This window comes from Monodon monoceros, unplaced genomic scaffold (assembly GCF_005190385.1).
Source record: "Monodon monoceros isolate NGI ecotype Baffin Bay Population unplaced genomic scaffold, NGI_Narwhal_1 Super_Scaffold_12, whole genome shotgun sequence".
Taxonomy (NCBI): domain Eukaryota; kingdom Metazoa; phylum Chordata; class Mammalia; order Artiodactyla; family Monodontidae; genus Monodon; species Monodon monoceros.
In genome coordinates, this window is record NW_021703768.1 from 132,514,750 (window position 1) to 132,542,290 (window position 27,541).

A 27,541-nucleotide genomic window follows, 5' to 3' on the forward strand; every position below is an offset into this window, starting at 1 on the left:
GACTAACAAGGTCCAGGTGCTACTCAGGCTGCTGGTCTGAGAACCACGCAGCAACAGCAGTGCTTCTCAGCCCTGGCTGCACATTAGAGCCACTTGGAGCATTAAAAAAAAAAAAAAAAAAATCAGATGCCCAGGCCACACCCTAGACCAAATTACAAAAGAATCTCCTAAAGGGTAGGACTCAGGAATTGACATTTTAAAATATTCCCCAGATAACTGCAGTGTTCAGCTAAGGTTGAGAGCTACTAGGCTAGAGGGTCCTGGAGGCCATTACCAGTTGTAAAATACTACAACTACTCATTTAAATGTTTCTGAATCTGACCAAGGAGCTGCAGAAATAAAGTTGGGAAAAGACTGAAGATGGCCCCTTGCAAAACACAAAGATACTCATTGAGCTGAGATGTTCTGTTTGGGGGGTATGGTATTTGCTGTCGGCTTTTCTAGGCAGACCCGAGTTGGTCATGGCACTGGTGGTGGTCGTTTGGGAAGGTGGGTAGGCGGCATGAGCTAAGTTAGGATGGGGAGTCTCAGTGACCCGTGAAATATTAAAACCTGTTTGTACAAGGTCACCTAGTCCCACTCCATTTTCCAGATGGGGACACTGGAGCCCTGCACCTGCCTCTCCTGCCCCACACCCACCCACCCCCAGTTTCTAAATTTGAATGTAACAGGCTGGTCAAGTCATTTCCAGTATTTTCAGTTAACACAGAGGAGAAAGTCAAGCTAAATAAAGAAGCAACCAGTGTGCTGCTAATTATTTCCTTCACTTAGTCCAAACCTGCCACTCACCTCGGCACCGAAAGAGTGAGGCAGAAGGCATGTTGCCCTGGGCAGGTTGTCCTCCAAGTGCTCAGGTAAGAGGGGGATGTTTTTATTAACTGCTGGATCCGTGTGAACAGTTCGAGGAATCTAGAGGCTGTAGCAGTCAAGTCATAAGACTGCTTTTTTCCCCCTCTCTTAAAAGCAACGTCAAGAGAGTCGAAATATAAAGTATGGTTACCTGGAAAGACTGCGCACTTATTTCATTAAGGCGGTTACTGCCCCAAACATACCAGGAAGTATTTCAGACAAATTTCTTTCAGCTCTGGCTGACGCTCCACATTTCTGCCCAACCAGAGGCCTCTCACTCAGGTGCACATTCTTTCCATTCAGTCATCAACTGCTTGTTTTAACCTCTCTCCCATGGTTCCTCATGCTACTAGCTCTCAGAGTAGGTTTAAATAAACCTATTCTTATTGAGGAGGCAATTACCATGAACTTTATTTAGAGAAACTGATCTGGACCGACTCACTGTCACATCCATGTGCCCGCCCTGCTTGAACATCCATGTCATTCACCACAATTTACTCTGATGAACTCTTGGCTGTTTCCAACATTAAATTCCCCAAGCAAGAATTAAGATGTGACACTATGGTCACCTCTAAAGATACTCAGGTGTGAACAGAAAATAATAGAAAACCTAGACATTTTAGAGGGGAGTCAAGATGATGGTGTGTTTCCATGTCGTTTCCTGCATTATTGATGACAATCAATACATAATATATCATCAATATGTTATTGATGACAATCAATAACGCAAGGATGTTCGTACCATACCCAGAGTGGGGCCCTGATTTCTTAAAGCTGGGCATAAAAGGACAGATACAAATGCATGCAAGGCAAAGGCAACTAGGGTAGGGAAGGGACCAGAAATCATGCTCCAGAAACAAGGCAATTTAGAGAAACATGAGGTTCTCCTTTCAGTATCTGGAGCACTGCTACCAGGTAGAAGAGAGTTTAGACCTGTTCTGTGTAAGCACAAGTTCAACTAGGACCAGCAGGCAGATGCTATCTGGACACAGACTTTGTTCTAAATATTTCCAAGTCTCAGAAGTGCCCTGAGATTGAATGGACTTCCTTGGGTGTGATAGTGAGTTCACCATCACTGAAGGTGTTCAATTATACTGTGGAAGATCACTTAGCAGTGATGCTACAGAGATTAAACCATGAGAAGGTGTGGTCTCTAAGGTAACTTTCACTTGTGAAACTAAGGCAAGACTGGATCAGTGACACCAAGGCAACAGATGGTTTTTAAAAAAAAAAAATTCTAAGACTTATTTTGATAATTCACACATCATATCGTCATCCTCAATCCTAAGAGAAAGGGGCACGTTAGAGTGTGAAAAGACCATCTTCATTTTCTCTTTCGTCGAGTACATTTTTACCTTCTCCAACACTGTCTAGCCTGTAAAGAGAGAAGAGAGGCCAATGATGAGAAACACCAAGACCAGGAATGAATGGATGCTGGTAGATTATAAAACACCTAATCAAGGGCTGTTAGAGTTAAAAGGGCTCAGAGTCCATCCAGTCCAAGCCTCACATTTCACAGATGGGAAGACTGAGGCCACAGGGGATAAAGGGCTTTTGCCAATCTATTATAATAAGGGGATTTAAAGTTTCTGTATTAGCAAAGTATAAAATCATGATCTAAATGTGTTTATTTACCAAGAGGATCTCCAAGTATGACTTTGAAAAGTTACCTTGCTAACCTTTAGTTTCCCTACTTGTTAATATTTACCTGTTAATATAGATATTGTGGTATTGATGCAATTATTAAGTGAAAGCAAGGTCTTCATCACAGTTTACACCAAATCTTTTCATTTCTTTACCAAAAAGCTATTTAACAGGACAGATATCCAAAATCCCTTTCCAGAGACTCTTCAAATTATTTAAAAAACAAAACAAAAAGCTGCTCCCATGGTCTAATTTGCCAGAGGAATTAAATCCCAGGAATGATACTATACATGTTTTTTCATTTTCCATACTGCCAACTCTCCTCTCAGTGAACTCCAGTTTAACAATGACCTTTTAAAGTGAGTCACCCAGAGTGGAACAACTAATGGGTAGAATGACATATCACCTTCATTCTTTTGCATGCCATACTTCTGTTAATGCAACCTGCCACTGTATTTGCATTTTGGACAAATATCACAGTGTTAACCAAGACAGAGGTTAACGTGAGCTGAATCCCCACATCTTTTCCACCTCTAATGCCACATCTCTCCAACCGTGTATTTAATCCGAATACAAACACAAGTCATTAAACCACTGAGTAGTATCTAATCATTTGTAACAGCTTGTACAATCATTACAACAGTCAGTCGTGCAAGATGAATTACCTGGTGTGTTTCTGGACACAATTGGTTTTCATGACTTTCCCTGAAAAGACAAGGCCAGGTTAGAAGCAGAGTAGATGTGCTTATGTGAAATGCTGGGGGAGGGACAGAGCAACATTATGAAGAGCTGAAGTGGTCCAAAGGTGGGAACTTAGGAACTGGATATGGTAGAGAAAGCCACTCCTTTCCCCAGATCAGATGATTGCTTCTTTAGGGCCCTAGTTACTGCTCATCAATCACAGAGTTGTTCCAACATTGTGGGCAATGGCGTTAAGCTGCTTTATTCTTTTGTTTTTTTGTTTTTGGCCGGGCTATGAGGCTTGAGGAATCTTAGTTTCCCGACCAGGGATTGAACCCAGGCCCCGGCAGTGAAAGGGAGGGCGACTGGAGGGCCAGGGAATTCCCTAAGCTGCTTTATTCTTGAGTTATTTGAATTCAAGTACTCACTTGGGTTTTAAAACACTTCCTTAGGACATGTACCCATAATTTCCCAAACTGTAACATGCCTTTGTATGAAGGTTAATGACAAACTTCCACTAAGCTCCACATTTCCTTTTGTAGTGTTCACTAGGGATAGATGTGGAGACACACGAGTTTCCCTGTTGTTGCTCAAACAGGCTGAGATGGTTACTACTAGTCAGAGCTCCTCACTTACTACCAGTTTCTGTTAATGACAACAGAACAATTTTTTCCCCATTTTTACAGGACCAGGTGCTACGTGCCTATACTTGGCATGAAAACTATAAACCCCGGTTCATGATTTCATTTTGCAATGTTTTAAAACTTTTTTTTTTTTTTGAAAGCAGGGGAGGGCAGCCACAAGGTCAGGGACCAGCTCAAGAATCTAATGACAGCTACGGACCCTGTCCTCCGAAAAATGCAAATATGAATGTACAAGTGCTTTTCCACACGATTTTAAGGGATTCACTGGTCCCCTGAGGTCCATCTGTGGACCCTAGGTTAAGAAGTTTTACTTTAAGGGAACAAATAAGAAGACCAGGGTGATTCACGGCTCTCTTCCTGGGGCATTCCTAGCCAGAGGAAGAGGCTGGGTCAGGGTTTCCTCCACCCCAAGACAGTGATAAGAATAGTACTTCCCACTTAAGGCAGTCAGGAGCATGAAACGAGTTAGATATGTCAAGAATATAGCATCAGGACTGGCACAGAATAAGTGTCCAATAAATGCTGTTCTTTCCCCAAATGTAAACTCTATCAGGGGCATGGTGCTCAAAGCCTTTAGCATCTTGGGGAGAATGAGTTTACCTCTAACCTCCTTGATGGGGATGATGAGGGCAATGATAGAAGTGGGACTCTAAGGAATGGGGAAAACAGGCAGGAAGCAGAATCCATCCACTCCCAGATCCCCCTGGAGTTTCCAAAGCTCTGAAGGGCTTCATCCCACCTGGTCCTGCCCTCCTTACCTCGAAGGAAATATGCCAGAAGCAATGCCAACAGCACAAATCCCAGGGAGGGAGCAACGATCATGAGCAGGTTGTAGTTGTTGGTCATTTTTATCTGGTGAGACACAGGGAAGGCGATTGGGTCACTCATTTCCGAACAGCATCCTCCTGTGAGTTTCCCTTCACTAGCACACCATCCAGTGACCGGCAGCTTCACTGCAGCTCACCACCTTTTCCCAATGTGTCTCAAGATCAAAACAAAGCCAGCCTTATGAATTAGACTTTAAAAAAAAAAAAAAAAAGTGGAAAATCTGAAACATTTTACCCAGACCCTTCCCTAAAATTTTCCTAAGTCTTAAACACCAGGCAGTTGGGTTGTGGGGTGTGAAGATTAAAAAAATAACTGTCCTGTAAGCTGTGCCCTCCACTGTCAGATCTCTTTACTGGCCATCGCCTAAATCCTTTCAGCTCTACCTACACCTGTGTGTTAGTTCTTTTCCTGGCTGACTTAGACTTCTAGAGGCAATAAGATGAAAGAGAAGGTGGAACTCAATTTCAAATTTTCTGCATTGGTGGTTCTCAAAGTGTAGCCAGGGGACCCCACCCCCCCATGAGATCAAAATGATTTTCAGGACACATTATTCGCCATTTTTACTGTCATTCTTTCATGAGATGTACAGTGAAGTTTCCCAGAGGTTACAGTTATGTGACATTTGATGTGAAGGTGTCAGTGCTCTGATAACATAATATGCAAGATACGAGAACCTCTATCTCCTAATGAGCCAGACATTAATGAGACTTGCAAAATGTAAACCAATGCCACTTTTCTCCCTAATATTTTTTCATTCAGGAAAATGTAGTTATTTTTCATAAAGTATTATTTATGTTAACATGTAATGGGTTTGTTATACTTTTTTAAATGAATTCATATTGTTTTTAACGTCTCAGTTTTAATTTTTATGAATATAAAGGGGTCCTGACACCAAACAGTCTGAGAATCACCGCTCTGCAGGCAGCATCTAGTTCCCTGGGGGCTACACCATCTCCCACTGGCCAGGCCAGGCTCCATCCCCTCAGCTTCCTGTCCCTTCTCTTACAAGGCGGCAGAGGCAGGGCAATAATCTCTCTCTGAGGAGAGAGAAGGGGAAGAAGGAAGAATGAATGAGACCTTCACGTTTCCCTTATAGGTTGTCTATACTACCTGAAGGTTTTACATGAAGCAGCGTGAATCACTTTCACAATAATACAAATGAATGAAGGATAAGCTCAGAAAATAAGAGGAACGCTGCTGACAGGTGTTGATTCTGTAGAATGTCACTAATTCTGGGGCAGCAGAGGGACCACATAATAATTTCAATGTTTTTATTTATACTTCTTTTTTCTTTTCAAAGCGTCTGCACATATAGAAGTAACGATATCAACATTATTTCTGCCAAGAGTACAAGTCTACAAATTCCTTCACTGTTTCATAACAGTTGCAATGTATTTTTCCCTTAGATAGATCTGCTCTCCCAGTCCATTTCCACAAAACTTTATTGTGGATTTTAAAACTGTAGGTTATATACTTCAAAATACTTCACAAAAATTTTTACCTGTTCTGATTCAAATCCATTTTGCACAAGAAATGGCGTCTCAGATGCTGGGAAGGAGAAAAAGAAGATAATGTTTATATTTCCTGTGGGAGAATAAAATGCAACACCCTGAAATAGACCCTTCAGTTGATGTGTTTAACCTTTCAATCCCAACTTTCCTTTTTTTGCATAATTTATTTATGCACATTTGTTTTGGTATGTTTTTATCTAAAGCTCATCTGCTGTCCAGTATTATCCCACAGGAGCATCTCCATTTTATAGATGGGTAGAGTGAGGCATTAGGCCAGGAGGCAATTGAATCTAAATTTTCTTTAAGCCCCAGTAATGCATTCAGGACTTTTCTCCAGCAAGAAAACCTGTCAGTCTATCAGTTAACAAATATTTATTAAGCATTTATTATAGGCCATGCACTATTCTAGCTGTACCATCGACCTTCTCAATGGAGTTTACAACTTAGTACAGAAAACCCAATTTAAACAAGTAATGTAAATAGTTGTAAAAAAGCAATTGTAAAAAATTCTGGGAAGAAATAGTATAAGGTGTCAGAGGTACATCATAAGGATGGCTGACCGGTTCTAGAGGGTCACATCCTTGAAAATGTGAAATTTAAGCTGAGACACGGAGTCATGGATTTATAACTGATAGCTGAGTTCAACAAGGGAACCATACTGAGAATCTACCAAGTACTAAGCACAGTTCTGGGCACCAAGAATGCAGAGATGAATATGGCATGGTCCCACCCTCATGAAATTTACAGTACACTAGAGGAGGGAGACCAGAAGCTTATTTCAGCCTAACAGGCCAAAGGTAAGGATGCAGGATGGACAGGCCGCTGGGGAGGGTGGGCAGAGGGAGAGGCACTTAGCCCCATGGTAGTTCAGTGAGTGCTATCAGAATTAAGCTCCGTGAAGACACTGTCCCTCTGTGCCCGCTCAACAGTGGGACTCCAGCACTGCCTGACACATACTTGGTGCTCAATAAATGTTTGTTGAATGAGTTAACACCTGAACTGAGTTAAGGTTGTGTAACAATTAACAAAGCAAGATGGTAAAGGCATTTTAGGTAGAACATCAGCAAAGCTATGGAAACATGAAGCAGGATGGTTCCCGTTCAACCGGCAAGCGTCTGTGCGGGTGTAAAATGAGAAGTGGGGGGGTGGCAGGGGATGGCATGGAGATGGGCAGGAACCAGTCACGGAAGGCCTTTTGTTTCATGCTGCTAAGTCTCCCTTTAGTTCTGTAAGCAGTGGGAAACCACAGAGACGTTTCAAGCAGGTTATGATCCAGTTAGGAGGATAAGAGAACAGCCAAGAGATTACTATCTACCTGATTCCAGGTCTGAAATTCAGAGCTAGAAGTGAAGGGAGAGAGACAGATTCCAGAAATGCTTAGGAGGGAGATCAAGAGGATACGGACATTGAATGGGGGGTGAGAAAGAGCTGAGTCAAAGTTTCCTCCTTGAGAAAGTGGGCCATTGCCTGAACTGTCCCCTAGGACTGGGAAGAGAAGCAGCAGCAAGGCAGTGGGAGAAAGGCAAGGAGCTCAGATTTAGGGTCGCTGAGTGTAAGCTACCAGAGGGACACTGCAAACACTATTTGCATAGTAAGCAGTTGACTGATTTGAATCTGAATCAAAGTCGGGAAAAGGTTGCAGCCGGAGATACTGATTTAGGAGACATCAGGATCCAGGCAGCAGATAAAAACCTCAGAGTGTATAAGAAACCCAAGGGCTACATGTCCAGAGAAACAGGGGAGCAGGAATCCTGAGAAATCCTAGCACTTAAAAGGTAGGCAGAGGAGGGGATTCGCTGGTGGTGTAGTTGTTGAGAGTCCGCCTGCCGATGCAGGGGACACGGGTTCGTGCCCCGGTCCGGGAAGATCCCAGATGCCGCGGAGCGCCTGGGCCTGTGAGCCATGGCCGCTGAGCCTGCGCGTCCAGAGCCTGTGCTCCGCAACGGGAGAGGCCACAACAGTGAGAGGCCCACGTACCGCAAAAAAAAAAAAAAAAAAAGGTAGGGAGAGGAGGTGGAGGAGAAGGAAGAAGAAACAGGGCAGGGGCCAGCAAGTGAGAGCAGTGTCCCGGGGCCAGGGCAGGGGAGAATGTCCAGGAGGGATGCAAAGTTGTATGTGCAATAAAACCTTCCCATAGAAGCAGAACACAAAGCCACACACAGAGGAGGCCCGAATGTAACAAATAGGGTAATAATTATTGAAATTGATCGCTGTTTCCCCCAAGCTTCTCTGCACTCAAGGCAAAAGGAGAAACCTGACAGGTTTTGTAAGGTTCATAATTTGGTACAAGAGAGCTTATTCGTTCTACAGGGAAAGTGACTTGTTGAATGCCTAGGAGCATAAAACTCAGAGGGGGATATTCAGCATGTTTTCATATCCTACAACTTAGTTAATGTTGTTTTTCTCTCAGCTATTATCCCCTAGAGCTGGAAACTGCATGTAAGTATTCAAAATTCCTACCCTGTTCTGTCAAAATCCTGCTGAAATCATTTGTGATGGGTAAGCCTGAAATTGAAACCATCAAAGAGAAAAGCCAGCCTGGGTCATTTTTGTCAGAGCTAATCTGTATTTTAAATTGGAGGTGTCTAAAGGGAGACACATTTTGCAAACACAAACACTGCAGAGTGATACCAGACAGGACTTTTTCTTCTCCTTCTTCTCCTTCTCCCTTCTGAAAATGCCAGAAGCCCAAATGGAAGTACTCATAGGGCTGCAGTGTTATACACCAAAGAGCAACAAGAAGTACACACTGGTGGTTGGCTTTTCTTCCTTGTGAAAAGTAGCAATGCCTGCGGCTGGGGGATAGGAGTTAGACAAGTCCAGGCTATTGGTTTTCGTGTCCTCTGTGTTCTGCTGGCCATTACATTCTCAAGGCCCTGAACGCTGCCACGAGCACGTTCAGGCAGAGGCAGAGCCTCCCAGAACTTGCAAGAAAAGCAATTCTGTGAGAGAGGAATTGTAGTGGGTTGAATATCGTCCCCATGCCCACCCCCCGCAAATCATGTCCAAGTAGAACCTCAGATTGCAACCTTATTTAGAAATAGGGTCTTTACAGATGTAATTAGTTAAGGATCTTAAGATGAAATCATCCTAGATTTAGGACAGGCCCTAAATCCAATGGCCGTTACCTTTACAGGAAGAGAAGAGGACACACAGAGCCACACACAGAGGTCATGTGAACACGCAGGCAGAGATGAGAGTGATGCTGCCATAAATCAAGGAATCCCTGCGGCACCAGAAGCTGGAAGAGGCAAGGAAATATTCTCCTCTAGAGCCTTCAGAGAGAGAGTAAGGCTGTGCTGATACCTGGATTTCAGACTGCTAGCCTCCAGAACTGTGAGAGAATAACTTTCTGTTGTTTTAAGCCACCTTGTTTGTGATAATTGTTACTGCAGCCCTGGGAAACAGATATAGGTATTAAAGGAAATTGACATATGAAGAATGAGAGTGGCCTTCCATGGAGGAAACCAGCCTAAGAAAGAAAAAGGAAATGGGTGCTGAGCACACATAAGATGACTAAATGGGTATAATGATTTGCATTGAATCTAGAAAAGTGATGGTCCAGAGCCGTGGTCTCCAGAGAGGGCTCAGTGCTCACCTTGACTGTGCAAGGCCATCCACTGGGAGTGGGGAAAACGAGAGCTTCTGTTTACATTTAATTAAATTGAATCCTTGCAACATTTATTCGGGAGGGATATATTCCAACATGTACATGTTAGTATGGAGGTGTATTTGAACAAATTACCAATAAGCGTTTTACCACTAATAATACATTTTTAGCCTGGTCAAGAGAGGAAGAATGAGTCACTTGGAGGCTATGGTAGACAAATTAAAGAAACCCAAAGGTATCTGTGTCTAATCTTCAGAATTTGTGATATGTATATGTATGGCAAAAGAGACTTTGCAATGTGATCAAGAGAAGGCTCTTGAGATGGGAAGATTATCCTGCATTACCCAGTGGGCCCAATGCAATCACAAGGATCCTTATAAGAGGGAGGCCAAAATGTCAAAGCTGGGATAGGTGAGGATGGAAGAAGAGGCCAGAGAGAAAGAGAGATTTGAAGATCTTATATTGCTGACTTAAAGATGGAGGTAATGGGCTGAAAACCAAAGAAAGCAAGTGACACGGAAACGCTGGAAAAGGCAAGGAAATTGATTCCCCCCCAGACAATTCGGAAGGAATACAGCCCCACCAACCCCTTGATTTTAGGACTTCTGACCTCCAGAACTATAAGATTAATCTGTGCTATTTTAAGACACTACCATTCAGGTAATTTGTAATAACAGCAACAGAAAACTAACACAGAGACACTAGCCTCCAAGACAACAGTGGCTCTGGGGATGGGCACATAGGATGAAAGGCAGATTGACTTTCTATTTAAAAGTTTTTTGTACGCTTTGTAGTTTTGTCATGCAGGTGTAGTATCTATCTTTAAAAAATTAGTTAAATTGCAAGAACAACAACAAAAGAATCTTAAGATTAACCATGCTTTTCCCAGGTCCACGTACTCACCAATGCTTCTGATGAATATCAGATTTTCCTACAAGGTGAGAATGTATTTACATCAAAAAAAAAAAAAAAAACCAAAATAGGGACACCTTAGCAGTTAGAGTTCACACTGTAAATTAGTAAATTGGCTTGCTGGTTTAATTTTAGGCTCTTGAGTTCTGGGTATACATGGGTACTCTGAAAAATGGAATTTCTGTAAAAAATTAACCCCAGACCTCAGAGCACAGTGAGGCTGCCAGTCGGCCTCCCTCATGCTTTACCACCACTAAGTATTTCCCCCAGACGTCCTGGCTCTGTGACCCTGGGCAAGACATTTCCTCTCTCTGAGCCACAATTTATTCATCTGAAAATGCTGCTATTTCACCAGCTGATCTCCTATGTCTTTTTTAACCTTTATATCTCTGGAAAACTTTTTACAAAGTATTTGAAGGACCTGAGAAAATTATCATTACATAGTAATTTTTTTAAGGATATAAAGCTATACTTAGTGTAGGGAATGAACATGTAAATACTTCAAAATATATATACAAACACATGCATACCTCTTGTTCCCCAAAGAAAACTAAAAAGAAATCCAGGCTAAATACACCTGACTTTGAGTGGAAATATTGTAGGCAATTCAATTTTTTTTATTAATACTTTTGTATGATGTCTAATTTTCTCAAATGTGAAAACTTTAAAATATTCCGTGTATCATGTGCTAATTACTGAAAACTCTGCAGGATGACTTAGTCAAGGGCAAACTGTTAAGGGTGTGTCATTTCTCTGAAGCAAGGCCACAGTGACATTCTAAGTGAAACTTTGAAGATAGCTGTTAGAAACTCATTCACCCACAGCCAAAGAAGGGTTTTGTGGTGCTATTAGAAAAAGGCACCTCCTATGATCTAAGAGTACTGAGGTATGATGATGTAACAGGATATATATATTAGTCATTTTTAAAGGTCAAAAACGTTTTTTTTTTATATATAATGAGTGCATATAAAAACTGGTGAAATCCAAGTAGAATTTGTAGTCTAGTTAATTGTATTGTACTGATGTAAATGTCTTCATTTTGATGATGTACGGTAATAGTGTAAGATGTTGTCACTGAGGGAAGCTGGAGGAATGTGTAGCTCTCTCTGTACTATTTTTGCAAGTTTGTGGAAGTCTACAATTATTTCAAAATAGAAAGTTTTTAAAAATTAGTTTAAATATCAGCCATTTCATATAGTTCAATCTAATCTATGCATGACACGTAGTAGCTTTGCAGTAAAGACTTGTTGAACAAAAATGTTGAATGAACTTTAAAGCAAGTTTTAAAAGACTATAGAGAGAATGATTTTGTAAACAATTTGAACATTTTTATGAGAAATAATAATAGATGTGACTATGCTATTAACAACAAAAAATGACCTGAGAGGATATAGCCCAAACTGTTACAGTATTATCTCTTCATCTCAATCATTTGGGGTGGGGGCTGGGTGGAATGTTTGGAATACAAGGAACTTCAACTTTATAGTGTTTTAACTTTTTATTTTACAAGAGCATCTATTTATTTCATAACATGAAAACTAAAGTTTAAATGTTAACAGTACGGCATGAAAACACCATCTTTCCCTTCAGAGGACTTCTCATCTAGTAGGGTAGGGGGCAATGTTCAGTGTACACTCAGGAAAACAAACCTATCCAAATAAATTCACATCTGCCCTTTCTAAGGAACGCATCCAGTATCTGGATGGTATAGATCAAGGGCTGCAAATGACAGCCTAGGGGCCAAATCCAGCCTTGGCCTGTTTTTGCACAGCCTCAGAGCCAAGAATCCTTTTTAGATTTTTAAATGGTTGGGAAAAAATCAAAAGAAGCAGAAGAACTCATAACACATAAAAACTGCAGGTACTTTATATTTCATTGTCCATCAGTACAGTGTTATTGAAGCCTAGAGACACCATTTGCATGTGTGTTATCTCTGGCTGCTCCTGCAGTGTTAGGGCAGGGTTGAGTAGCTATGACAGAGACAGCACAGCTTGTAAGGCCTGAAGATGTATTATCTGGCCCTTCACAGAAAACGTTTGCTGACTACTGGTAAGTGAGTCTACATGCAGAAACAATGCCCATGGAGTCAGGGAATTAAATGTGTTCTATCTGAGTACAATTTTGAAAACCTTCAGACCTTCACACCCTAGGGTGATGAGGGAGTAGACTGGACCTCATTCTCTTACTCAAATAAAACCATGTGCTTTGTGCAATTCTAGAATGGCACTGAATTTTTAGGGTAGAAAATCTTTTAAGAATCTGTTTTGAATATTGCCCGTTTCCAGCCCATTAACAGAAATGTGCTTCAAAACTCCTAGAACCTCCCTCTCACAATCAGTTTACTGAGCATTATCACATGCCTAGCATAGTGATGAGCACTTCGTGTAAATTATTTCACTTTAATGCTTACAAAACCCATTTTACAGATGTATAAACTGAGGCTGAAAGTTTAAATCACTCATCCAGGGTAACACAGACAATAAAAGGAAATTTGAACTCAACTCAACTCGGAATGACTCAAAAAATCATGATGGTAACCTCTCTGAGAGAAAAGAAAAAGAGCATATTAAAATCCTATTTGAAAACGTTAACTCTCTAACCAATGGGTTTCATGCCAGAAATCACCTGGAAATAAGAGCACTATCTTCTCAGTGGGTACATTTAAAAACTCATAATACATATGTTGACTCATCACTGAATTCATAGACACTGGGACTCATCGGTCTCTACTTTTAAAACAAATTTAGTTTTGAAATAAGTCAATTCAATGATACAATCTTAACACAACCTAGAATTTCAAAAGTCAGAACTTCAAGCCTTCAGAGAAGTTTCTTTCCTTTCCTAGGTAGCAGTTGGCTTATGCTGTCCCCTTGTGGCTTACTTGTGGTATGGTCTTAAAAATCCAAAGAACAGCAAAAGGATCCAAAAGTCTGAATGTTTTAGATTTGAAAGGAATTCGAAATTATCTCCTCTGATGCCCTTTTTTTAATCAAGAGAAAAATTTAAATCTAGAGAGACAGTTTCATTTGCTCAAGGTTTCACAGTAATAAGTAACAAAGGAAGTGACCAGAACCCATACTTCCTGACCTCACCTAGCAGCACTAACGCAGTTCTGGAATTTCAAAATACCTTTTGAAAATAGAAACAGGCATTTACTGAATTCACATACTTCCTTTAAATTTTGGAGACCCCTGCATGTTTTTGATATGTGGAACGATCAAAAAGAGTACGATGGGGCTTCCCTGGCGGTGCAGTGGTTAAGAATCTGCCTGCCAATGCGGGGGACACGGGTTCGAGCCCTGGTCTGGGAAGATCCCACATGCCGCAGAGCAACCGGGCCCGTGAGCCACAACTACTGAGCCTGCGCATCTGGAGCCTGTGCTCTGCAACGAGAGAGGCTGTGACAGTGAGAGGCCCGCGCACCGCGATGAAGAGTGGCCCCTGCTCGCTGCAACTAGAGAAAGCCCACGCACAGAAACGAAGACCCAACACAGCCAAAAATAAATAAATAAAGTTAAATAAAAATAAATTGGATCATATATTTTTTAAAAAAGTTTTTTTTTAAAAAAAAGAGTACGATGCACTTCAATCAATCAATCAAGAGAGCATTACATACATGAAACAGGTGTTCCTTAGCTCCAAGAGAAAATTGGTAGGGTCCATTTAATTTCGAAAGGAACCAGAGAGCAAATTGTGTTGGCACCCAAACTGGTTCATAAAGGGGGAGGAATGATGCGATGACTGCAGTCTTACACAGGTGAGGTAACAGAAGGAAACCAGAGACTCAGAACACCATTGTTTGAGAGTCACCCAGTTCTAAACTGTGTCTCAGCCTTCCACTGCCTCCAAGGATGCCCAGCGGCACAAATGTCCTCATCATTGTGAGAGCTCAGAGTCACCACCTCAGGCTACTTCTCCCGCGTGCCAATCTCTGCGCGTCTCGGTGAAGCACAGACACGACCTCATCCCTAATCCTTCCCCACTGGACTCCTCTCTGAGGGGCAATGCCTAGCACTGCTCTGCACACACCAGCCGATCCTTACGTTTTAATTGAGGGAGGGGGCAAGGTGCACATTTCACAAAGAATCTCTGGATTATCAACAACAACAATAATAAATGGATACCATGTACCAAGCACTTACTCCATGCCCAGCACAGTGCAAAGTGTTTTCCATGTTTGATCTCAGAGCATTCTGCACTAGGTACCATTACTGTCCTCATCTCACAGCGGGAGTCCTGTGGCCTAGAGATGTCAGGCAGCTGGCTCAAGTGACATAGCTAGCAAGGGAGAGAGCAAACCTCAGAGGCAAGATTACCTATCCGTAGAGCCCAAGCTCTTATCCTCTGGGCTCTATGGCCTTTGGGAAGTGTAGCAAGAGCTCACATACACTTGCTCTGAAAAGATCAGTGCTGGAGGTTGCATGACCATGCTATTTCATGTCACAGTGGGAAGTGGTCCTGTTGGAATGGAACCCTAGCCCTCCACTGCCTAGGTGGGTGCAGTTTCTGAAAAGACATTCTAAAAATTATTATTATTGATGACAATGTTAAGCATAATGGAAGCAGCTAAAAATGCACAGAGTACTTTCACATTTATTATCACATTTGAACTTCAAAATGAATCTATGAGGTAAATAAACTTGGGCAGAATTATTGAGAGGGGAGGAAACTGAAGCCCAGAGAGGTCTCGTGTCTTGCCCAAGGCTGCAAAGCTGGTGCTGATTGCTAGTAAATGGTAGAGCAATGAGGTCTGATTCCAAATTTCACTTCTGTTTCCCTCTTCTGCTTCTGGGCATCACAGGAGTTAATAGTCCACAAGTGTGGGTAGGTTCTTGCCAAAGGGCATTGGTACCTTTATTCATTGATTTGTTCGTAGTGGGGAGAACAGCTACCTCACCTCATCACAGAGCTCACTGAGGTTTATCTATTGATCCTACCCTCCTGTGAAACTGGAGATGTCTCCAGCACCTGACTTGGTGTCCGAGGGACATTTTGGTCTGCAGAGCGGTCACCCAGCTCACCTGGGTAACTGTTAGTGAGGACCCATCTTAGGGCCAGCTCCGAGTTCTATTTTCAGTGGATGGTACCTTACTTCACTTTCACTTTCTGTTCACCTTACCATGGACATGCCTCTCCTAAAGCCTGGCAACTTTCTGTCGTCTTATTTGGCTGACCTTTCTGAAGGTGAGCTGTTAGATGCTAGAATTACACAGATTCAATCCCAACTTTAATGGAAAAAAAAGAAAAACACTTGTACGGTTGATAGATGTAAGACTATTGTGAGAAGCATCATAAGAATCCACTTTTTGTCCTTTTCCTTCATCCCCAGACCGCCAGCCTACCAACTGATTCCAGCCTGCGAACAGCACTGGGCATGAAAGATAAAACAAACAGGCTACTGCCTCGCGAAAGATGTTGACTTTGAAATCTACTGCATCCAATTTCTTTCCTCCTAACAACGGCATTTGTGAGTGAAAATGAGCTTTGCTCCATTCCCCTGGCTTCCTCTGTTCCTTCTGCTGAACTTGCACTGAGAATGGCAACTCCTCCTACAAGTTCTTTATGCCCTTGATCAACTGAGGACCCAGGAAGTGTCAAGTTCTGACAGGACTCAACTCTGACTTCAATGAAATAGTGCAGCGCAGGGGAAAGAGCTCTGATTTGGGACCCAGAAGAGAGTCCTACGTAGGACTTACTTCCTCGTCTCTTTGAAATTTTTTCATGCTTCTGTGCTTCAGTTTCCTTCCGTGTAGAACAAGGAGAGTCGACTACACCAGCAATTCCTAAATGCCTTCTTGGGGCTAGGGCTGGGCTTCAGTTTCTTGGATCCACCCCAGAGGTCCTCAGTCTGCAAGTCTTGGATAGAGTAGGGCCATCTACGCTTTGACTAAGCTCTCTGTGGTTCCAGACCATGGCCAGGTCTGGCATAGACAGACTGGATGATCTCAGAGTTCAAGGTGTTGGTTCCCCAGTCGTCTCCTACCTCCCTGGGAGGTCTGCATGAGATCTGATTGCTCTCCCACCTTCACTGATGCCAACCTAACTCCCCTGTCTCCTATCTCCATTTCTAGACCAAACCCTTCCTCTCCCATTTTTGATGGCCTCCCCTCCTCCTATAACAGTACAAGCCTCCTCCCTCTACCCTGCCTCCCCTCTAAATATTCACCCTCCAACTCCTTGAAAGAACGCCTAGCATTTATTCTCTCACAATGGCTCAGCGTTGGACTTCAGGGTGTCCATCCACAACGCTCACCCTGTTCGCTTAGCGGTCCTCCTGCCACAGTTCACAGCCACCTGTCTAGATGCCACATCTGACCGGTATTTAGAATTCCCTCATATTTAAGTACACACCCCATAATCTTTGTCTCCTGGACCACTTCCTACCTCTGCTGTCTCTCTAACTGGCCGCCTGGGCCAGCTTTTCTGCCTCTACTACACCCTCTCCCAATGGAGTCGTTCCTGTAAGGAGGTGGGGTGTCTGCCTTCATCCCACCCTTCCCCTCCCACAATATCTTCAGACAATGCCACAGGAGCTTCAATGACGCCCTCTGTTAATGAGACAATAGAATCAACTATTTAAGAGCTAATTTTCAAGAGTAAAGAGACCTGGGGTTCCAACTCTGGCAAATGTCTTAACCTCTGCAAACCTGTTTCTTCTCCTTTACAATGAATGCAATAATAGAATCTTCCTCACGGATCTGGACGATGCCTCATGATGAGATAGTGCACTGAAAGCATGGAGCCCAGCCCTGTCCTATAATAAGCACTCAGTAACTGTCATATCATATCGATAGGCCCGAACTCTCCCTCAAGAGATAGTACGTATGAAAGTTTTGGCATAGGGGCAACTCCTTATTCAGCACAGTAATGATTCTTTGATCACAGGAGGTGCCAATCATGAGACACCCAATCCCCACCGAGGCATCCGTAAGTCCGCCCAGCCCCACATTTCCAACGGCCTGTTAGACATTTCCCAGGGGCACTTCAAAGTCAAGATCGCCCAAATAAATTTCACTCTTCCTCCTGGGGTTCCTTTACCAGTGAATCCATCACATCAAGCTGATCTCCCAAGTGCGGAGAATCAGTCATCCTTCCTTCTTACTCCAGTCACCAAGTCCTCTCAGTTCAAAGTCCTAAATGGCTCTGACTCTGTCCCTTCGCTGCTGTCACTGCTGTCACCATCCTAGTCGAGACACTCACCTCCTGCCTGAGTTATTGCAGGAGGCTCTCTGCCTCCAGCCTTACTCCCCTCGAATACATCTTCCACACTCTTGCCAGAGCAATTTTTCCTAAAACAGAGCTGAAAATGCCATTCCCGACTCCAAAAACATGACTGGACCTGTGTGACCCCGGAACGAAATCTAAATTCTTCAGCCCATCAATCAAGTTCTTTAAGAACCTAGGCCACTCCTAGCTTCCTGTCTCCATTAGATTAAACTAGACTCTTAAACAATCGCCAAAGATTTCGTGCTATTATAAGTCCCCCTATTTCTGCTCATGCTGTTCTCCCTGCCTGTTCACCCTTCTCTGCTCAATGAGATGTTCTCATCCATAAAGAACCAATTCAAGGATCACTGAGTGAAATCATCCTGGCCTTTCTTTCCAAGTTAGAATCCTTCTCTCCCTTCTTTGGGTCCCCAGGGCACCTTTTCATACTTCTATCCCAAAACCAAGCTCACTGGATAACTGTTTGCTCTACACAAGCCTGTCTGTCCCACCCCTTTAAGAACAGAGGTCAAGACTTCCTCATTTTTGTATGTTCTGGGTCCTGCACAGGGAAGCACCCAGGGAAGCCATGCTTAATGAATGACAGATTTGAAAGGCCTTTACCAAATATCATGTGACCTATTTCCATATATCCAAACCAAATGCCAAGGTAAAGATATAAAATCTCATCTCTAACCACTTTTCCCTCTGAGAATCCTTTGATTCCATGGCAAGGCCAGCTTGCTCTGGACCATGAAGCTTGGGCTGGTTTTGTAAAACAGAAAGATACAGTAAGAGAACAAGAACTCCTAAAAGCACCCCATCCCCACTCCCCCACCATCCAACCCTGGGATGGAGAAAACACTACTGTAAGAATCTCAGAAAAGGAAATTATGACTATTGCCAGAGGAATGTTCATTTTTCCCCAGTTTTCCTGGGTTGACAGCCAAGCCCTCATGCATATTTGGGGGCATTAAATTTGAAATTATTTCACAGCTTGGACTTCATACTGTTGATGAGTATAATGATCTACCTGGGGGCTGAGAAAAAGTGAATCCTAATACTTGAGGAGCAAATAGGAAAATCTGCCCTCAGGGAAGCTCTGTTGAGAGACAGTGGCTGCCAGTCTTGGGACGAAGGTTAACTGTACGTGGGATCAGGAGAACTGGCCTCCGGTCTCAGCAGCCTCCCTATCACTGCAAGCCCTCTCTCAACTCACTGGCCTTTGCTGGGCCTCAATTTCCCATCTGTTTTCCACTGACAACACCTCCCGAGGAGTTCGTGGGCCCAAATTTCAAACCTCCGAAACCTGGGTAAGAGTCTCAGCTCTCCCTCTGCCTCACTGTGTGATCTCAGGAAAGTCATTCCACATCTCTGAACTCTATTTCTAGGCAGCCACAGAGTGGAGGTGAGGATTTGACACCCTGACTAGGGCTTCTTCAGATGATGTCTGCAGACCAAACACCTTCAAAGCAGAGGAGGGCACCAGAGCAGGAGATACATACTTGGAGGCGTCTAATCAAATAAGTAATACAAATCAGGAAGCCCTTGCATGGCAAACTCGATCACAGCTCTTTTTCAAGCAAAACTTGATTTCTGAGCCTAAATTATAGAGTGAAGCCTCCCTAGATTGAGTGATGTGAGAAGGACAAAACAACTGAGAGGCATCAGAAGATTAAAGATGTCCACCAGAGGAACAAAACCCATAACTGATAGTTCCATAGAGCCATGTAATAAGCAGCCAGTGAAAAGCTTTCAGAATCAGACTTATCTTAATAGTGAGTCGAGAATGACTGCCATGAGATTTTTTAAAAAGCTTTCGTCACTTCCCCAAGTTTGCAATTTTGCCACTCATCAGCTGTTTTCCTGGTGCAATTAGCAGTTAAAAAAATCATAAAACTAAAAAGTGTCTCTGCCGTGTATGTGAGGGTTTATTCTCTACTGTATTCATTGGTCTGTATGTCTGTCTTTGTGCCAGTGCCATACTGTTTTGATTACTGTAGCTCTTTAATATGTTTTGAAATCAGGAAAAAAAAAAAGTGTCTCTGTATTTGGAAGGAAGTGAGTCAGCTGGGAACTGGTAGATGTGGCCTCTTGCTCCCCAGCCGGCCTGGCCAGAGAATGAAGATGTGTGAGTAGGAAGATCAGCAGAGATCCAGTGAGCAGAGGGGATCAGAATCTGTCACGAGGACTGTCATTTACTAGCCAGTAATTATGGACCAGACATTTTTCTCATGCATTTCCTCACTTAACAGCCCTATGAACCATGTACTATTATCTCCATTGTACATTTTGAGGAAACTGAGATTTCAAAAAGCCTAGAACAAGAACCTGATATTCTAAAAGAAAAAAATAAAGCATAAAACGTTAGAGCTGGTATATAACCCTGAGCCTTCACATTCCCCAAATGAGGTCTTTTAACCCCCACCTCAGGCTACCGAGAAGAATGTGAGGAGAAAGGACTAGAAAAAAAGGATTTGGGATGTTATTGAGGCACTAAAAGTGAGGCTGAGGCATAATCTGCAGAGGATTTAATCCCAAGCCACCCGGTTTTATTTAGGAAATGACATGGTGATGTGGGTCTCCTCACCTTAGCTTCAGAGTCCTTACCCAATAGAGATGTTGGGTCACTATGGAGCAATTTGGGACCATTTCACACATTCCTGTGGCCAAGCAAGAAATGAAATTAATCCTCAGGCTAGAGGGACTGATTTGAGTTTCCAGCTACCTAGAGGCATAAGAGTTCGTATTCCCCTAACAGGCTGCCTTTAGCTGGGGGGAAGAAACCTATGAGAATTTTTATTGTTGTTTGTTTGAATTATGGTTCCTAATCATTTGGAGCTTTGCAGAATTCTTGGAGAATCTAATAAAAGTTCTATACTTTTTTCCCCAGGAAAATGTGTGTGTACATATACAAACACAACTATATATATATATATATATATATATATATATATATATATATATAAAATTTCAGGGGGGTTCTTGTCCCCCTGCCAAGTTCATCCACAGACAACTCCATTTAGGAGTCCATGTACACATTTTAATAATACCCCTGGAAACTGGGTGTGATCCCACCTCTCTCTCTGCACTACTGTGTTGTGTGATCTTGGGCAAATCACTCCACATCTCTGAACTCTGTTCCAGGCAGCCAAAGAGAGGAAGTAAAGAATTGCCATTCCAGGTAATGCTAATTTTAGGGAATAATAATTGTAGCAATATCCACTTGAACAATTTAAAGCAGCCCTCAACCATGGAAGCCTGGCCATCCAAAAATTACATGAAGACATGAGGAAGGAATTGGGAATATTTAGCCAAGGTAAGAAAAAGCCCACAGAAGCATGTAAGTTCTCTGAAATGGGTTGAAAGCATTTTTATGCAAATGAAGAAGTAGTTTTATTCTCTAAGTGCTTCCAGAGAGTAGATGGGGCGGGGGCAGCCTACCATGGGGTCAGAATGGCATCAGAGTTGAGCACAGAAGGGTTAAGTCCAGGTCCATCATCTACCAGACAAGATATATAACATTCATGGACTCTAAAATGGAGGTGATAATGGTATCTATCTCATAGGATTTTGTGAAAAATCAAATGAGGTAATGCATGTAAAATGCAGAGCGTTGAAACAAAGACAGACCTCAGTAGGTGTTAGCTTCTATAATGAACTCCCTGACCCTCCATTTCTTTATCTGTAAAATGGGGATAATACCTATACCTGGCTAGAAGGTCATTGTTAGATTTAAATAAAACAATATAAGTTAAAACCCTTATACAGCACCTGACACCTAGCTAAATCCTCAGTATGTATTATAAATGTTTCATTACAAAAACCGATGGAAAAAAGGATGGTAAATGACAAGAACATGATATTTTATTTCAGACTGGAAGGTAAGGCAAAATAAACTAATACCTAAGAGTATGGAATCAGAGCTAGACTTCCTGGATCTGGCACCCAACAGCTGTGTGGGCTTGAAAAAGCTATGACAAATAGAGATTGGAGCATCTGGTAAGAGGGATTGAATTAAGTGGCCCAGGAGAATAGTTGACCCCATGCCGGCACATGATATGTGCTCAATAAACCCTGGCTTCTTCCACAACGAACAGATGTTACACAGAGACTGACAGACCTTCCTATAACCAGCTCCTCTTCAGCAGTACCGCCTATGGGTATGGGCACAAGTGTTCTCTCTCCCAGGGTTTATCAAGCAGCAGTGAAATGAAATTATCAGGGATATTATAAAAGATAGTAAAACATCAGATGACTTTCTGTTCCCTTGCAATTCAGTGTAAAATAGTCCAAGATTTAAGTGGAATAAATGAAACATTTTGCAAACTCGTTGACCATCCTTTGTCACTTTTCTAGTTGCTACCTTCTCTTCTGCCAGAAAATAGGCCCCCACCCTACCACATCCCACGGACAAAGAAGGTTTGGATCACTGGCACCTTGTTATCAACAACCAGTCCAGGTTTCCCGTCCTCCCACTGTGTGAGTTAGTGCATGCCAAAGCTTTTCAACATGAGATCGCCCTTGCACTTCATCTTGATTTAGAGTCTTCCTTCAAAACCTATCTCCCTTCCGCTCACTCTTGTCTGGACCCTCCAATTCCATCTTCCGAGCCTTTGTCAGTGATGCTACATTGCCTCCTTCACAGAGTTAAAGGATGGCTGTTTTCTGGCTAATAAACATAGAGAAAGACACTCCAACTCTCTGTTAATCAGAACAACAGAAGAATGAGATGACATTTTCTTCTCGGGAGATTGAAAAAAATTAAACAAATGGTTATATTGAGTGTGGGGAGGATATGGGAAAGCAGATACTCTGTGCGTGGGAAGATAAATTAGCACAGCCTTTCCAGAGGACAATTTTGTAATAGCTATAAAATTTAGAAGCACACATTTCAGAGTTCCCTGGTGGCGCAGTGGTTAAGAATCCACCTGCCAATGCAGGGGATACAGGTTCAAGCCCCGGTCTGGGAAGATCCCACATGCCGCAGAGCAAATAAGCCCGTATGCCACAACTACTGAGCCTGCACTCTAGAGCCCGCGAGCCACAGCTACTGAACCCACGTGCCACAACTACTGAAGCCTGCGTGCCTAGAGCCTGTGCTCTGCAACCAGAGTAGCCACCGCAATGAGAAGCCTGCACACCGCTACAAAGAGTAGCCCCTGCTCACCGCAACTAGAGAAAGCTCGTGTGCAGCAATGAAGACCCAACGTAGCCAAAAATAAAATATAAATAAATTAAAAAAAAAATAAAAGCACACATTTCTTTGAACCTAGCATTTCTCCTTCTTGGTCACCACCCTAGCTAAAGAAACGCTTGCATGAACACTAAGGAGACACCTATAAGGATCCTCACTGCAGAATATTTATGATGTGACGCTTTGGAACAACCTTAGTGCCCCTCAATGCGGAATGGATACTATAAGTACCCATAGTAGAAAATACTATACAGCAATTTAACACAGTGATGGAGATCAACATGGACCAAAAAAGAAAGTGGTCTAATGTATAATGTTAGGTGAATAAAAATGCAGAAGGCTGCACACAATATGACTACATTTTTTTTAAATCCGCACACAAAACACAACTGTATATTTCTATATCTATACCCACTCATAAGGGAATAGAAAAAGATCTGAAGAATGATCATCTTCAACTAATATCAGTGATATTACAAAACAATGTATCCCTAGGGACTTCCCTGGTGGCACAGTGGTTAAGACTCCACGGTCCCAATGCAGAGAGCCCGGGTTCCATCCCTGGTCAGGGAACTAGATCCTACATGCATGCCGCAACTAAGGAGCCGGTGAGCTGCAACTAAGGAGTATACCCGCTGCACCTAAGACCCAGAGCAACCAAATAATAAATAAAAATAAATAAATAAATAGCTTAAAAAAAAATGTATCCCTAACAAAACTACACTGGTGTACAATTTGCATAATTTAAAATAAATTAGTAATGTTTTGAAAGATGAATGGTTGCTTTTCCTACTAGCATTCCTAGCTTCAGATCCCAACAGAGGGTTTTCAGAAATGAGGCAGAGAAGGGATGGAGCCAACACTGATGCTTTTAGCAAGTTTCACTTTCATCCCAGCTGGCGGGAGGATGTAGGATGTGACGACAGTGCAATCAAAAGAGCAGAATTCCAAGACAAGCAGGCAGATGACAGATTGTTCCCAAGTCCAAAGGCAAACCACTCACAGGAGAACAACCCCCCTACCTCTTGGCTGAGAAACCACCGAGTCACTCGCTTCCCGCATCAATGCCTGGCGTGTTGACTGGAGAACCCAACTTTTAGACCCTGGAAAATATACAAAGGAATGGAGAAAACAAACTTAGGTAGATGCCTGTCTTCCTATTTTGTGGGGAGGTGGTGGGGTGGGGGGGCACTCTCCCCCTAAACTGACTTCTGTCATTAAAAAAAAGGGCTGGGGCTTCCCTGGTGGCGCAGGGGTTGAGAGTCCGCCTGCCGATGCAGTGGGCACGGGTTCGTGCCCCGGTCCGGGAAGATCCCACGTGCCGCGGAGCGGCTGGGCCCGTGAGCCACGGCCGCTGAGCCTGCGCGTCCGGAGCCTGTGCTCCGCAGCGAGAGGGGCCACAACAGTGAGAGGCCCGCGTACCGCAAGAAAAAAAAAAAAAAAGGGCTAATGTTTACTGAGCATTTAGTACATTCCAGACGCTGTTCTAAGTCATCTACCTGCATTCTCTCACTTAATCCTCAGAAAGAGACACAGGGTAAGTGCTTCATTATTCCCATTTGACCAGTTAGGAAGCCAAGGCCCAGAGAGATTAAGGAACATTCCCAAAGTCACACAGCAGAGAAGAGGCACGATTTGTACCCAGGCAGTGTGACACCAGAATGCACACATGAACCGCTCTATTTTACGGCCCCCCTATACTCTATTATCACAAGCGTTGATTTATTTACCTCATAGATGTCTGTTTTCCTCTGCTTGATTATAAACTCCACTAAGGTAACAGCTACCTTTTGCACGCTTACTAACAGGCCAGGCACTCATCCAAATTTTATATGCATGAAGTTACACAATGGAGGGCAGAGACCCCCAGGGGAAAGTAGTACAACTGATAACCAAGCCCAGGTAGGCCCCTCTAGCACCTGCAAGGCTGTGAATTATTTTCAGGGTGTCCTCTGCCCCTGGGCACTAGTAAATACCTAAAGAAGTCTGGCTGGATGGATGAAAGGACAAATGAATGAAAGAACTCTCCCTCCACTATAAGCAGCCAAGGAGTCAAGTGAGTACACCCTCCGGGGTTTCAACACAGAAGACCAGTATGCTTGGAATCGGGGGATGAGATAGCCGAGTGCCACCCAGCCTAGAGTGGAAAGGCAGATATTCTAGAGACGTGCTACCGTGGAGAACTGCACAAACAAATCAAGGTCAATGGGTCTCTCTCACACTCTCAAATCCATAGGGAGGAATGAGCCACAAATGCGGTATTGATACCAATTTGTCCCAGGTGGACTTCATGGCACACAGGACCCAACAGTCATCTCTAGTCATCTGACTTGGTGACACGCTATTCAGTGTTTCCCTCAGGCTAAGCGGTGAGGAAAGAAAAAGAGAGAACCCCGGCCACATACCTTTGGATGTGAGTAAGGCAGTGTCTGCAGAAGTCGCCTCAGTGCTTCTCTGAGAGGTCCTAGGGAGAAGGACAGTTTCTGAGTCTGGAAGAGAAAAAACGTTTGGTAAAAGACAGCTAAAAATAGGTGTTTGTGCTGAGTGGTGGGATTTGGGGCTATTTTTATAGTTGCCTTTGTACTTTTCTATGTTTATTCCAGTTTTTCTTCCAAGGATTGTAAGTAATTTTTAGAATCTAGGGGAAAAACTGCAAACGTAGTATTCTAAGATGATTATTTTAAAGACCAAAGGAATAAAAAATTACATATAAAAATTGGCTTAGGGTTCATGGACCTTAGGCGACTACACAGAGTATAATGGAATTAGCCAATTCGATACTGTAAGGTTGTTTAAATTAATCCAGGCCTTATTGAGGCAGCTGAAACGCCTAAGCTTTCAAGCTATCTCATGATTCTTTTCTAATATTCTTACCTCAGAATCAGAGGTTGAAACGTGGTGGGAGCTTTGATAAGCCCCCATAATTAGTGGAGCTAGTAATTCAGTGAGAGTTCCAAGATGTAGGATCAAGAAGGATTCAGGATGAAGGAAGGAAGGAAAGGAGGGAGGGAGCTAGACAGAGAGAGAAAGAGAGAGAAAGGAAGGAAGGAAGGAAGGAAGGGAGGGAGGGAGGGAGGGACGGAGGGAGGGAGGGAGGGAGGGGGAGAGAGAGAGAGAGAGAGAGAGAGAGAGAAAGAAAGAAAGAAAGAAAGAAAGAAAAAAAGAAAGAAAGAAAGAAAGGAAGAAAAGAAAGGAAGAAAGAAAAGGTAGAACCAGTTCATCAAGGGATATTTTAAGGCATCTGGAGGCCTTTCCTCAGCCAATCTTTAATGCCTGAGTAGGGACTTAAGCCCCGGCAGGATGGAACTGGTGTCTGACCCAGGTTCACATTTCCTGGTTCTTTACTAAGTGTCCCCAAGACTCCTGGGAGGTCAACTGGAGAACCAAAAATGCTGACTTTTCAAAAGCACAAAGGAAAAAAAAAAGCAACAAAAAAGGAAATCATAAAACAATGAAAATGAACAATTTAATGAAACTATACACACACACACAGTTTTGGGATGAATTGTGTGGTCCCCTCCCACCCCCCCCCCCGCCCCCCCCGAAAATTCATACATTGACGCCCTAAGCCCAAGTAGCTTGGAATGTGACTGTATTTGGAGATAGTGCCTTTAAAGTGGTAATTAAGGTAAAAATGATGTTACATGGATGGGCCCTGATAGAATATCACTGGTGTTCTTACAAAAAGAGGACATTAGAATACAAACACACAAAGGAGGAAGACCATGTGAGGACACAGGGAGAGGACGGCCATCTAGAAGTCAAGGAGAAAGGCCTTGGAAGAAACCAACCCTGCTGACACCTTGATCTCAGACTTCTAGCCTCCGGAATTGTGAGAAAGTAAACTTTTGTTGTTTAAGCCACCCAGTCTGTGGAATTTGTTATGACAGCCCTGGCAAACTCATACACAGACACACACACACATAGACCTAAAAGCAAGTTGCTGGGCTGCCCCATTCAGCAGGAGAACCCTCTTCCAAGGGATCCAAGATACATCTGACCAGAAGAAGGGAAAGAATGGCCCGTTGAACCAGGCACCTGCAGTGAGGATGGGCCCTTCTGTGGAAGGCTCAAGGGTCAGAAGTATCGTGTCTTCCTCACGAAGGGACTCCCGTGTTGTCAGAGGGCATGTGGCTGCCGTGGTGGTGAGTGCAACAGCGGTTCTCATCTGAAGCGGTGGTGTGGCTGGCAGGTCAGGTGTAGGCACGACTGTGGTTGTTGGAAGCACAGCTGTGGTTGTTGTCACGGCGGTGGTGGTGGCGGTGGTTGGGCGATGGGTGGTTGTTGAGCGCGTGGTCGTGGGACCTGTACCCAATAGAAGATACGTCTGGTGCCAAGTGGAGACGGAGGAAGACAGAAACACTACAGATGTAGCCGACATCCGTCCATTTCTCTGCCTTTCTGCTGCCTCACCCGGCCCACGAGCCTGGACCACTAAAATGCCCATGAAAACTGGGTG

General features: G+C 43.3%; 1 protein-coding gene across 3 annotated transcripts in view; it reads right to left on the reverse strand.

The window, feature by feature from the left end:
* Nucleotides 1–1,229: 1,229 nt before the first annotated feature.
* The window catches only part of TIMD4 (T cell immunoglobulin and mucin domain containing 4), a 34,448-nt gene continuing 8,136 nt past the window's right edge, over nucleotides 1,230–27,541 (reverse strand). Inside the window, exons 3-9 of one of the 3 annotated variants that reach the window (XM_029218908.1) lie at nucleotides 27,121–27,387; nucleotides 25,488–25,571; nucleotides 24,105–24,185; nucleotides 6,148–6,194; nucleotides 4,577–4,670; nucleotides 3,159–3,198; nucleotides 1,230–2,224 (exon numbers count right to left, since the gene is read on the reverse strand). In XM_029218908.1, the coding sequence (XP_029074741.1) occupies nucleotides 2,152–2,224; nucleotides 3,159–3,198; nucleotides 4,577–4,670; nucleotides 6,148–6,194; nucleotides 24,105–24,185; nucleotides 25,488–25,571; nucleotides 27,121–27,387 (686 nt within the window). In that variant the 3' untranslated portion in view covers nucleotides 1,230–2,151. Of the gene's footprint in view, nucleotides 2,225–3,158; nucleotides 3,199–4,576; nucleotides 4,671–6,147; nucleotides 6,195–20,235; nucleotides 20,549–24,104; nucleotides 24,186–25,487; nucleotides 25,572–27,120; nucleotides 27,388–27,541 lie in introns of those variants that run through there. The other 2 variants (XM_029218909.1, XM_029218910.1) reach the window with 2 other exon arrangements.